Raw genomic sequence first — 12,724 nt, forward strand, 5'->3', positions numbered from 1 at the left:
TCGAGCTAGGGGTTGGCGGGTATCACTTCGGGGGCCCCGGAGATCACCATTTATAAATGGCATCCCAATCTCTCGCTACACTGGGAAGTTCCGGCGAGCAAAGCTCACCAGCATAAAAAACGGGGCTATGTGCGACCTTGGCCGTGCGTTCCCCACTGAGGCCCATTATACAACGCGAGTCACGCACACTGTGGGATTTGTTCCCAATTAGTTGAATCCTGCCCTGTTCCCTTTTGTGGGTGAGTCCAGCACTAGGGCAAACTGTTTTAAAGTTAGGGGTCGCCCTTTTAGGACTGAGATGAAAATATTGTTTTTCTCTGTGGGTTGTACGGCTTTGGAACTCTCTGCCTTAGAAAGCAGTGAAGGCGGGGTCATTAAACATCTTTGAGGCAGAGGTAGATAGATTCTTGTTAGTCAAGGGAATCAAAGATTATGTGGAATTAGAAACACAAACTGAGCAGCCATGATCTTATTGAATGACAGGGCAGGCTCGAGGAGCCGAATGGCCTACTCTACTCCTATTTCCAATTTTGTTTATTCGAAAACTTAGGATTTTACCTCCATCTTGGCGTTTTTCTTTTGCAACTTTAGATTATTTTGAAATTCAATTGGGGAATAAAATGTTGCCATAACATACGTACATAAAAAGCAAGAAGGTAGCCAGGGAAAGGGTGGGCCCACTGAAGGACAGGCGAGGAAATCTATGTGTGGAGCCAGAGGAAATGGGCGAGGCACTAAATGAATACTTTGCATCAGTATTCACCAAAGAGAAGGAATTAGTGGATGCTGAGTCTGGAGAAGGGCATGTAGATAGCCTGGATCTCATTGAGATCCAAAAAGATGAGGTGTTGGGCGTCTTGAAAAATATTAAGGTAGTTAAGTCCCCAGAGCCTGATGGGATCTACCCCAGAATACTGAAGGAGGCTAGAGAGGAAATTGCTGATGTCTTGACAGAAATCTTTGGATCCTCACTGTCTTCAGGTGATGTCCCGGAGGAGTGGAGAATAGCCAATGTTGTTCCTTTATTTAAGAAGGGTAGCAAGGATAATCCAGGGAATTACAGGCCAGTGAGCCTTGCGTCAGTGGTAGGGAAATTACTGGAGAGAATTCTTCGAGACAGGATCTACTCCCATTTGGAAGCAAATGGACGTATTAGCGAGAGGCAGCACGGTTTTTTGAAGGGGAGATCGTGTCTCACTAACTTGATAGAGTTTTTCGAGGAGGTCACAAAGATGATTGATGCAGGTACGGCAGTGGATGTTGTCTATATGGACTTCAGTAAGGCCTTTGACAAGGTCCCTCATGGCAGACTGGTACAAAAGGTGAAAACACACGGGATCAGGGGTAAGCTGGCAAGATGGATATAGAACTGGCTATGTCATAGAAGGCAGATGGTAGCAATGGAAGGGTGCTTTTCTGATTGGAGAGCTATGACCAGTGGTGTTCCGCAGGGATCACTGCTGGGACCTTTGCTGTTCGTAGTATATATGAATGATTTGGAGGAAAATGTAACTGGTCTGATTAGTAAGTTTGCAGACGACACAAAGGTTGGTGGACTTGCAGATAGCGATGAGGACTGTCAGAGGATACAGCAGGCTTTAGATCTTTTGTAGACTTGGGCGGAGAGATGGCAGATGGAGTTTAATCCGGACAAATGTGACATAATGCATTTTGGAAGGTCTAATGCAGGTAGGGAATATACAGTGAATGGTAGAACCCTCAAGAGTATTGACAGTCGAGAGATCTAGGTGTACAGGTCCACAGGTCACTGAAAGGGGCAACACAGGTGGAGAAGGTAGTCAAGAAGGCATACGGCATTCATGCCTTCATTGGCCAGGGCATTGAGTATAATAATTGGCAAGTCATGTTGCAGCTGTATAGAACCTTAGTTAGGCCACACTTGGAGTATAGTGTTCAATTCTGGTCGCCACACTACCAGAAAGATGTGGAGGCTTTAGAGAGGGTGCAGAAGAGATTTATCAGGATGTTGCCTGGTATGGAGGGCATTAGCTATGAGGAGATGTTGAATAAACTTGATTTGTTCTCACTGGAACGACGGAGGTTGAGGGGCGACCTGATAGAGGTCTACACAATTATGAGGGGCATAGACAGAGTGGATAGTCAGAGGCTTTTTCCCAGGGTAGAGGGGTCAATTACTGGTGGGGGGGGGGGGGGGCATAGGTTTAAGGTGCAAGGGGCAAGGTTTAGAGGAGATGTACGAGGCAAGTTTTTTACACAGAGGGTAGTGGGTACCTGGAACTTGCTGCCGGAGGAGGTGGTGGAAGCAGGGACGATAGTGACGTTTAAGGGGCGTCTTGACAAATACATGAATAGGATGGGAATTGAGGGATACGGACTCCGGAAGTCCAGAAGATTTTAGTTTAGACGGGCAGCATGGTCGGCACAGGCTTGGAGGGCCGAAGGGCCTGTTCCTGTGCTGTACTTTTCTTTGTTCTATATGTTAATATTTGTCTTTTCTCTTTCAAATTATGCAATTATAGTGGTTCCATGTGCAGTCAGACAAGTGGCCTGGAAGCTCTTGGATTAACGGACATCCGTATCTTGGTTCGATTAATGTGTCTTGCAGCTGCAGGAAGGGCTCAGCTGGCAAACAATGGAACACAACACTTATACTCAAGTAATCATTTTGGACCTTCAAAAGGAACATGGAATTCAACCTCCTGTTTGGTTTATATGAGTTCAGCTATTGGCTGTCTAGTGGCAAACAGTCCTACTGCCTACAGGGTGTTAGTTGATGTCTGTACTCAGGTAAGCTGAGGAATAAAATGGTGTGTAATAAAGATAGAAAATACTAAAAACTCAGCAAATCAGCCAGCAACTAGTTTCATGTCGATGACATCTAAGGTTTTGACGAAATGTCATTGATTTGAAATGTTAATCCTACCTTTCTCTCCTTAGATGTTGCTGAGTGTTTATAACATTTTCAATTTTACTTCAGATTTCCAGCATCAACAGAATTTTTCTTTTTGTTTTCATAGAATCATGGAATTGTTACCGGACAGAAGGAGGCCATTAGGTCTTTTGTATCTGTGCCAGTTATCTGCAATAGCTATTCACCAAGTCCCAGTTCCCTGCCTTTTCCCCGCTGCCCTTAAATCATTTCTCTTCCGATAATTTTTAAATTCTCTTTTGAGGACCTTGATTGAATTTGCCTCCACCACAGCTAACAACGTGCTGCGTAAATACATTTTTTTCCTCATGTTGTTCCTTCTGCTGCTAATCACTTCAAATTGGTGTCCTCTGATTTTGGCTCCTTCCACCCATGGGAACTGTTTCACCCTATCCTATCCACTCCTCATGATTTTTGATACCTCTACCAAATCTCATCTTAATCATCTCATCTCCAAGTTATCCATGTAACTGACGTTCTTCATCCCTGGAACCATTCTGGTGAATCTTTTTATAATGCCTTTACGTCCTTCCCAAAGTGTAAGACTCGCAACTTGCCGTGCCTTCTTATTTTATCAAATCATGCACCATTTACAATTTAATGTATTTCTGACTGTTACATTTGTAGCTGGGTTCTGTAGCTAGTTGGCACTGCAGGTCTATTGATCTATTTTTTTCCAAAATAATAACTATCTTTTTCTCTGAATAAGTGTTAGAGGCTTGAGTATAGTGATCAGCAGCATATCCAAATAGACATTTATGTGAAAAGTAGTACTCAATCCAGATGGAACATTTTGTATGTCATATGAATTTAAATAGCTCCATGTTACTCTTCCCAAGGATTTGATTGCTGCTGCAACAGGGCTGCATATAGGCATGATCCGTGATGTTCAGCAAAAGAACAGGGTGCTTCACCTTTTCCATAGACCAGTAAAAGACAACAAACTTTCTGGCTCTCCCAACTTTCTGGTAACTCAAGCTTTGGTTGAGCTGCTCACAGAAAAAGGTTTCCGACATCAGCCCAGCCGTGACAAAGAAGATGCAGAACCCAAGGGTAGGAACATTCAAATGACAAGAGTACTTTTCTGATTTGTGAAGAAATTTTAGTCTGTCCTTTATTAATACATTCAGCAGCCTAATGTTATTAGGATAGGCACTGTAAATTGATGTGCTATCTAAATGATCAAATCTATGTTTACTGGGATGGAGTATAAAAGTAGGGAAGTCTTGCTACAACTATACAGTGCGTTGGTGAAACCCCACCTAGAATAGTACTGTGTATTGTTTTGGTCTTGTACATTGGAAGCACTTTGGAGAAGGTTCGCGCGCCCGATTGCAGGGATGAAGTGTCTATACACTTTGGAATTTAGAAGAATGAGAGGTAATCTTATCGAAACATATGAGATTCTGAGGGGCTTGACAGGATAAATGCTGAGAGGACGTTTCCCCTTTTGGGGGAAATCAAGAACCAGGGGGCACAATTTCAAAATAAGTGGTCTCCTGTTTGCTTCCCCAGAAAGCAATGGATTATGGGTAATTGAATATATTGAAGTCTGAGCTGGACAGATTTTTGATCTACGTGGGAAACTAGGGTTATGGGGAGCAGGCGGGAACGTCAATTTAGGGCCACAATCCAATCAGTCATGATCTTATTAAACGGTGGGGCAAGATCAAGGCGCCGAATGGCCTACTCTTATTTCTTATGATGTTGATTTCCAAAGTAGCTTTTGTTCCTACCTAGTTGTACACTTATGCCTGTGAAGAGGTTGCAGGACAATAAATGCATACAATATTTGACTTCAAAACGTTAAAATTACGTTGAGTTAAATATTTAACAATATTAGAAAACAAATGTGTCTGGTTTTATAAAATACCAGACAGGTTATTTAACATGCTTCATTAGCAAAGTAAGCAGTTGCCTATGAACAACCTTCTAAGTACATTTATTACAAGTAACACTTATGGGAAGGTATTACTAGTTATTGACCATGCAACTTATTATGTGCAGATGTTTTCAAAGCCACCATGCTTTGTAGGATATGTCAATTAATGTTACATTGTTTTAGTGTACAGAGAGTATCACTACATTTTGGTTTTCAAAGGTGCCTATGTGACTAAGCTAGGTTTGAAGAGATGATGAAGAGTTTTTCCTGCAGTTATCAATGGGTCAAACAATTGTAAAATTTAGTATCTTCAAAATTAACTTCTGTCTACCTCTAAATTAAGTTTGAATGATTGAATTTCAAGTGCTGTTCACTAGCCAGTGTACAATTTCTGCCAGCATGTTTGACTGATTCTCACTTTTGCTTCAGGTTTGGTTCAACAAATCAAAGTATCTGTCATAAAGATATCTTGTGGTGCAGAGCTACTGCTTTACTGACAGAAGAATGCTACATGTCTGCTAGTGGCTATGTTGGAAAAAGGGGGAAGGATGCATAAATGTGAATTGAGATTCAGAAAATATTTGAAAGGTATCAAAACAGTTTTCATCTTTTTTCCAGATGTTGCTCCAAATACGTCCTCATCTCCCTATTATTCACCATCACATGTAGGAGCCTTGGAACTTGCCAATGCACTTGCAGCATGTTGCCTGTCAGGAAGACTAAGTTCTAGACATCGTCAGTGGGCAGCACAGCATCTTGTACAGACCTTGTCTACATCAGAAAGGAGCAACCAATTCAGGCCTCAAACCTATGCGGATTTAGCAGGGGATCTCCGGAAATGTCCTACTGTTAAGCTGGAAGCACATGAGAACCGGGTATAGTTCTGTTTTTTTCTAACTTCTACATTTTATAATGTAACTTCTAATACTGATTTACGTAAAGTTCTTTAAAATTAAGAAGTTGAATATTAGAAATGGAGAAACTAAGCAGGGTACATACTAAGTGAGAAAATTGTTACATCCAGGACAAATCTGTAATGGAACAATGGTCTGCTATTAAAGAGGAGATGTTCAGATATAGTCAAGTTACGTACCTGCAAGTGGGAAAGGTAGAGCAACCAGAGCTCCTTAGATAATGAGAGAGGACGGTGAAGCCGAAAAGAAGGCATATGACAGATATTGGGTTGATAATACATGCAAGAGCTTGGCTGAATATAGAAAGTTCAGGGGGCAATGAAATAGGAAATCAGAAAGGCAAAGGAAGAGTTTGAGAAAAGACTGTTACATAAAATAAAGTATTCTATAGGCATATAAATAGTAAAAGGAGGTGTTGGGCCAATTATGGAACCAAAGGTGGCTGGGGAATGGCTGAGGTACTAAATTAGTACTTTGCATCTTTCTTTCCAAGGGAGAAATGCTGCTAGAGTCATGATGAAATAGTGCTTCATCGACCCCAGTTTTCACATTTTGATTTAATGTTTTCAAGATTCTGTTCCTCTTTGTTCTTTTTTGGCTGTGCTCCATTTGTATTTTAGGAGCAGCCCCTTTTAATTTATCCCTCAGTTAATTTCTGTTCTTTATTTAGTTGCTTGACCCCAAAATACATATTGATGAAATAGGAGATTGTTGAGATGCTGGATGGGATAAAAATTGATAAAAGGGAGGAGGAATTAAAAAGTTAGCTGTCCTTAAAAGTTGATATGCCACTTGGCCCATGTGAGTTGCATCTGAAGATGCTGAGGGGAGTAAATGTGGAAACTGCTAAGGTGCTGACCATAATCTTCCAATCCTCCTTGGATACAGGGGTGGTACTAGAGGAGTGGAGAAAGGAATTACACCTTTATTTTAGAAAAGTGTAGGGGTGAAAGCTCAGTTTAACCTCATTGGTGTAGGAAAGCAATTGGAGACAATAGTTTGGGATAACATTACCAGTCATTTGGATCGGTGAAAATTAATTAACAAATGCCTGAGTGAAGATGATGATTAACGAACTTGACCTAGTTTATTGATGAGGTAACAGAACTGGTTGATGAGGGTCATGTGGTTGATGTAATGTAGATGGACTTCCAGAAGGTGTTTGATAAAGCACCACTTGATAAACTTGCCAGAGAAGTTAGTCCATGGAACAAAAGGAAATGTGGCAGCATAAATATGAAACTGGCTGAGTGGCAGGAAACGGAGAGTAGTGGTAGAAAGGCTGTTTGGATGAGTGGAAACATGACAGAGCAAATATAAACTAGAGAAGAATGAAGTGTTATTTTTTTTAAATAAATTTACATAGGTTACATAAAACATACAGTGCAGAAGGAGGCCATTCGGCCCATCAAGTCTGCACCGACCCACTTAAGCCCTCACTTCCACCCTATCCCCGTAACCCAATAACCCCATCTAACCTTTTTTTTGGACACTTAAGGGCAATTTAGCATGGCCAATCCGCCTAACCTGCACATCTTTGGACTGTGGGAGGAAACCGGAGCACCCGGAGGAAACCCACGCAGACACGGGGAGAACGTGCAGACTCCGCACAGACAGTGACCCAGCGGCGAATCGAACCTGGGACCCTGGCGCTGTGAAGTCAGTGCTATCCACGTGTGCTACCGTGCTGCCCCAATTTAGAGTACCCAATTCATTTTTTCCAATTAAGAGGCAATTTAGCGTGGCCAATCCACCTACCCTGCACATCTTTGGATTGTGGGGGCGAAACCCACACAAACACGGGGAAAATGTACAAACTCCAGATAGATCCAGTGATCCAGAACCAGGATCGAACCTGGGACCTTGGCGCCATGAGGTAGCAGCGCTAACCACTGTGACACAGTGTTATATTTTGGTAGGAAGAGTGAGGAGAGAAAATATTAAATAAAGGAGACCGTTACTGAAGTACAGAAACCTGGGTGTAGATGTACACAATTCATTTAATGTGATAGGACAAGTAGAGCAAGTAGATTAAATAGTCATTTAGGACTCTGGGCTTTCATGGAGCATAGAGTACAAAAGCAAGGAAGTTATGATGATCATTGATGAAATGCTGGTTCAACCTCAACTAGAATTTTTGTGCTTAATCCTGGGAAGGATGTGAAAACTGTTGAGAGCATACAGAAAAGCTTTTATCAGAATGTTTCCAGGAATGGGGAATTTCTTATACATATAAATCATAGAAGCTGAGATTGTTCTCCTTTGAGCAGAGAAGAGAGAGAGGAAATTTGGTGGAGTTTTTCAAAATCGTGAGGGATCTAGACAGAGTTTAGATCCCTGGATTTTGTACCAGAATTCACCACAGATGCAAATGGCACCGTGGGAGCAAAATCCACGGTCAAAAGTCAAAAAATGAGAATATTGACGACAAGAGCTCATTTTCAGATCTTCCCAGCCTCCCCCACTGCCAGTGACATAATGAGTTACCTGCCCAGAAAGGTCAGGGATCTTACTTAAATAGATGACAATAACCTTAAAGGGCTTCCCTAAGTTTGGGGGTATGGAAAGGGATAGTGCAGGGGGGACAGAGCATAGGGTGTCCTTACATGCCGATGACTTGTTATATGTGTCGGAACCGAGTGTGTCAATAGGGGGAATATTGGAGCTGCTTCGGGTGTTTGGGTCTTTTTGGGGTGCAAATTAAATCTAGACAAGAGTGAATATTTTGTGGTATCTCAGCTGGGTGTGGGGGCAGGTGTAGGGGTGCTGCTATTCCGTAGGGCAGGGGGTGGGGGGGTGGGGGGCTCCGCAGGTACAACATTTCTATTTTGGTGGAGAGAGTGAAAGCTGATCTGGCAAGGTGGGATGGTCTCCCTCTGTCACTGGTGAGTTGGGTACAGGCAGTTAAAATTAACGTGTTGCTGCGATTTCTGTTTATTTTCCAATGCCTCCCGATTTTCCTGCCAACGGCGTTTTTCAGAGAGATTGAAGGAATGATTACCTCGTTTATATGGGGAGGGAAGGTGGCCAGAGTTAGAAAGGTGCTGCTACAGAGGGGAAGGCAGGCAGGGCGTTTAGGTCTTCCCAACCTAATGTATTATTACTGGGCGGCGAATGTGGAGACGGTGCGGAGCTGGGTTAGAGGGGTTGATTCCCAGTGTGTCAGAACGGAGGAGAGTTTGTGCAGGGGGTCGGGATTGAAGGTGCTAGCAACAGTCCAGTAATAATGGCTTCATTGAGAATTTGGAGGCAGTTTCGCTAACACTTCGGGTTGGGGGCAGGGTCAAGAGAAATGCCGATTCGAGGGAACCACAGATTTGAGCCAGGGAAGTGGGATGGAAATTTTAAGAAATGGGAGAAGAAGGAGATTAAGACACTAAAAGATTTGTTTCTTGGGGGTCGGTTTGCAGGATTGAAGGAGCTGGAAACGAAGTATGGGCTAGAGCAGGGGGAAATGTTTAAATACATGCAGGTTTGAGATTTTGCCAGAAAGGAGATACAGAGCTTCCCAGTGGAGCTGGCCTCCATATTGCTGGAGGAGGTGCTGACAACAGGGGGACTGGAGAAGGGGGTAGTGTCGGTGGTTTACTGAGCTATTTTGGAAGAGGAGAAGGCACCACTGGAAGGGATCAAAGCAAAGTGGGAGGAAGAGTTGGGAGAGGATATGGAGGAGGGGTTCTAGTGCAAGGTGCTCCAGAGAGTGAACGCCTCCACCTCGTGCACGAGGTTGGGGCTGATACAGCTGAAGGTGGTATATAGAGCACACCTCACAAGGGCGAGGATGAGCCGATTCTTTGAAGGGGTAGAAGATGTGTGTGAATGTTGCGGGGGGGGGGGGGGGGGGGCGCAAATCACGTTCAAAAGTTTTGGTCCTGTCCAAAGCTGGAGGATTACTGGAAGAAGGTTTTTAGGGTAATCTCTAAAGTGGTGCACGTGAAACTGGACCCGGGCCCTCGAGAGGCAATATTCGAGGTGTCGGACCAGCCGGGGTTGGAAACGGGTGCGGAGGCAGATGTTGTAGCCTTCGCCTCGTTGATCGCCCGAAGGCGGATCCTGATGGGATGGAGAGCAACCTCTCCACCCTGTGCCCTGGCATGGCGGGGGTTCCTGTTGGAATTCTTGACTCTTGAGAAGGTTAAGTTTGAACTGAAGGGAAGGATGGAGGGGTTCTACAATTCATGGGTATTATTCATTGTGCACATTCAAGAACTGGATAACATTGAACATTAGTTGGGGGTGAGGTGGGGGTGGTGGGAGGGTTGGAGGGAGGGGGATTGTGTGTGTTAATGGTGACTATGGGTGATTCCTGAGGCCATTTTGTCATTTGTTTATGTTAACATGCGGGCTAATGTTTGGGGTTTGGTGGGAGGGTGGGATCGTTGGTATTGATATGGGGATTGACATTATATTCGTTACTGATTATTGTTTATTGTTGGTGGGTGCAAATTTGGGAGAAAATGGCAAAAACAGAATAAAAATATTTTTTTTAAAAATAAATAAAGGGCTTTCCTGCTGTATCATCCCCCCCCCCACACACAGTCATGCCGGCGTGGTTCACAACAGCTTTTTTTAAATGGGAACCAGGCGCCAGGAACCCACTGGGGACAGAAAGATAAATACATTCCCTGGGGGGTAGTGTCAAGCGACAGTGCCAGGACACCCCTCAGGGGAACTCCATTGGGGAGATTTCCTGTGTGCGTGGGGGGAGGGAATCTCCGAATGTCCCAGCCCCGCCCCGCCAGCGTGACGGCATGGGCCACGCCTCCACAATGTGGCAACAAAAGCTGGCTTTAAGCCAGTGAGCTACCCACCGTTTTCTTGCCTCAGCCAGCACTCTGTGCAGAAATGCAACCTTTCCGCCCACTGTTCCTGTTGGTGGGAGGGTCAAAAGCCAGGGGACACCGATTTAAAGTGATTGATAGCACAATCAACGACGACATGAGGAAATTCTTTTTTTATATATAGTGAGTGCTTACCATTTGGAATGCACTACCTAAGAATGTGGTGGAGGAAGATACAATCGGGGCTTTCACAAGGAAATTGGATAAGCATCTAAAAGAGAAAGAAACTGGCAGGCAATGGGGGAATGGCAGGGAAGTGGGATTAGACGTGTTGCTGAGAGCTGGCATTCACGCAAGGAGCCCAATAGCCTCCTTCTGTGTTGTAACCATTTTAAGATTCTATTACTCTATTTGTGTTCTGCTTTTATTGAATCTTGCTCAAAGGAATTGAATCCAGCCAAAATTAAATAATTCAGATTTCTACAATAGCGTTTATTTTCCGGGTTCAGTGGAACAGAATTCTTGGGGCTTTATTCTTATTTTGGCCTTGGCATAACTGGAGTAGAGTGCCAAATTGAGAAAATACCCACTCCCCACCACAGCTAAACCTGTGTTGAGTATTACATTTCATCCAGAAATCGAGATTTTGACCTGGAAGGGGGGGGCGGTGTATTTCGACCTGTGGTGGCCAGTTGACAAGTACATTGACAGAGCATCCTAATGGGCAAGGGACGATGAACTACAGCAGAAAGCCAACTCTTATTTCACTGTGCAGCAGTCATTTATGCCTAATAGATGATACCAAGTTGTGAAAATAGAAACAATTGAATTTATAATGACAAAATTGAAACAAAGTGTAACAATGAGAAATTAAATGGCACAGAAATTAAATGGCACAGACCACAAATGTAGATAGATGAATGTACGGTTTTTGAAATAAGAAATGGGGCAGATTTGGAACCAGCATTCCTCACGGACAATATATATTGACACCGGTGGGAAATCCATCAAGACCACGGAAATGAGAATGTCGGCAGCAATATCTCATTATGATATTTTCACCGCCCCTCGCCAGTGAGGCAACGAGGTTCCCCAATGTATTTAAAGGGCTTCCCCACCATATATTCCCCCCAGGTCAGGAATTCCCCCAAGGTTTACAACAGCTTTAGCAAAATGGGAAGCTGTCGAGGGGAATTCACTGTGATGCAAAGATAAGTATAGACCCCAGTGGAGAGAGACATGCCCAGGCAGTGCCCTGACACTGACCCTGGCAGTACCAATCTGGCAGTGCCAGGGGCAGGCACTCTGGGGAACTGCTAAAGTTTGGGGGGGGGGGGGGGGGGGGGGGCAGGTGGGTGGGGTGACCCGATGCTTCCGTGTGTGGGGGGGGTTGCCCTAATGCCTGCAGGGGGGATCACCCCAATGATTTTGGAGGGAGGAGTGTGTGGTTTCCCTGATATCTATGGTGTAGTGGCAAGTTGCCTCAATGCCTGAGAGGGGTAGGGATTTGCCCCAATATCTGTGGGGGCGGGGGAGATTGCTCCTCTCTCTGGGGTGGGTAAAGGGAAGTTTTTTCAATGCGGGTCGGGGCGCTCTTTAAAGATAGCTCCCCGATCTCTGTTGAGCCAGCCGCTTTGCCCCATCAGCCTGGAGGCAGAAACCATGCTCCCAAAGTCTCTGTGCACTTGAGTGCCAGAAAATCTGGAGAGAAAACTTGGCTGTGCAACTGGAGTGATGCATGTCAGTTTTCTCGCTGAAACCGACACTGACAATTTATCCAAAGATTCCACCCATAGACTTGATATGTCTATTTGTAAATTCTAAATATGTTTCAACAGAATCTGCAAATTAGCACAGTAACAATTTGGCTATGAGGCAGTGACTGTTGGATGTTTACCTGTTTGGCCACCTGTACGTGGTGTATGGGAGCAGTCGACTTGGGAAAATGAGGAGGGTGTCAGGGAAAATGGTGGCTGGGGATCACTGCCAAATAAATGCCCCAGATGATGACGGGTAAACTGGATTACCAGCAGGGCTATATTTACCTCGCGTAGTACACAATAGTCAGTAACAGAAAGGAACTTTGAGAAGAAACGTTGCGATTTGGTCGTGATAAGCCAGATGTTCCCAACTCCTGAATGCAACACAAAAAGAACTTGGTAATCAGAGATTTTTTAAAAACAATATTTTATTTTTAAAAAACATATTTTAAAGTCTATTTGAAGAATTCTAAAAT

General features: G+C 44.1%; 1 protein-coding gene across 4 annotated transcripts in view; it reads left to right on the forward strand.

Moving 5' to 3' along the window:
- The window catches only part of LOC140409077 (probable E3 ubiquitin-protein ligase HERC1), a 701,933-nt gene that overhangs the window by 452,523 nt on the left and 236,686 nt on the right, over positions 1-12,724 (forward strand). For all 4 annotated transcript variants that reach the window (XM_072497165.1, XM_072497164.1, XM_072497166.1 and 1 more), the window contains 3 exons: positions 2,502-2,769; positions 3,751-3,964; positions 5,412-5,668. In XM_072497165.1, the coding sequence (XP_072353266.1) occupies positions 2,502-2,769; positions 3,751-3,964; positions 5,412-5,668 (739 nt within the window). The remainder of the gene's footprint in view (positions 1-2,501; positions 2,770-3,750; positions 3,965-5,411; positions 5,669-12,724) is intronic.

This window comes from Scyliorhinus torazame, chromosome 3 (genome assembly GCF_047496885.1).
Source record: "Scyliorhinus torazame isolate Kashiwa2021f chromosome 3, sScyTor2.1, whole genome shotgun sequence".
Classification (NCBI taxonomy): domain Eukaryota; kingdom Metazoa; phylum Chordata; class Chondrichthyes; order Carcharhiniformes; family Scyliorhinidae; genus Scyliorhinus; species Scyliorhinus torazame.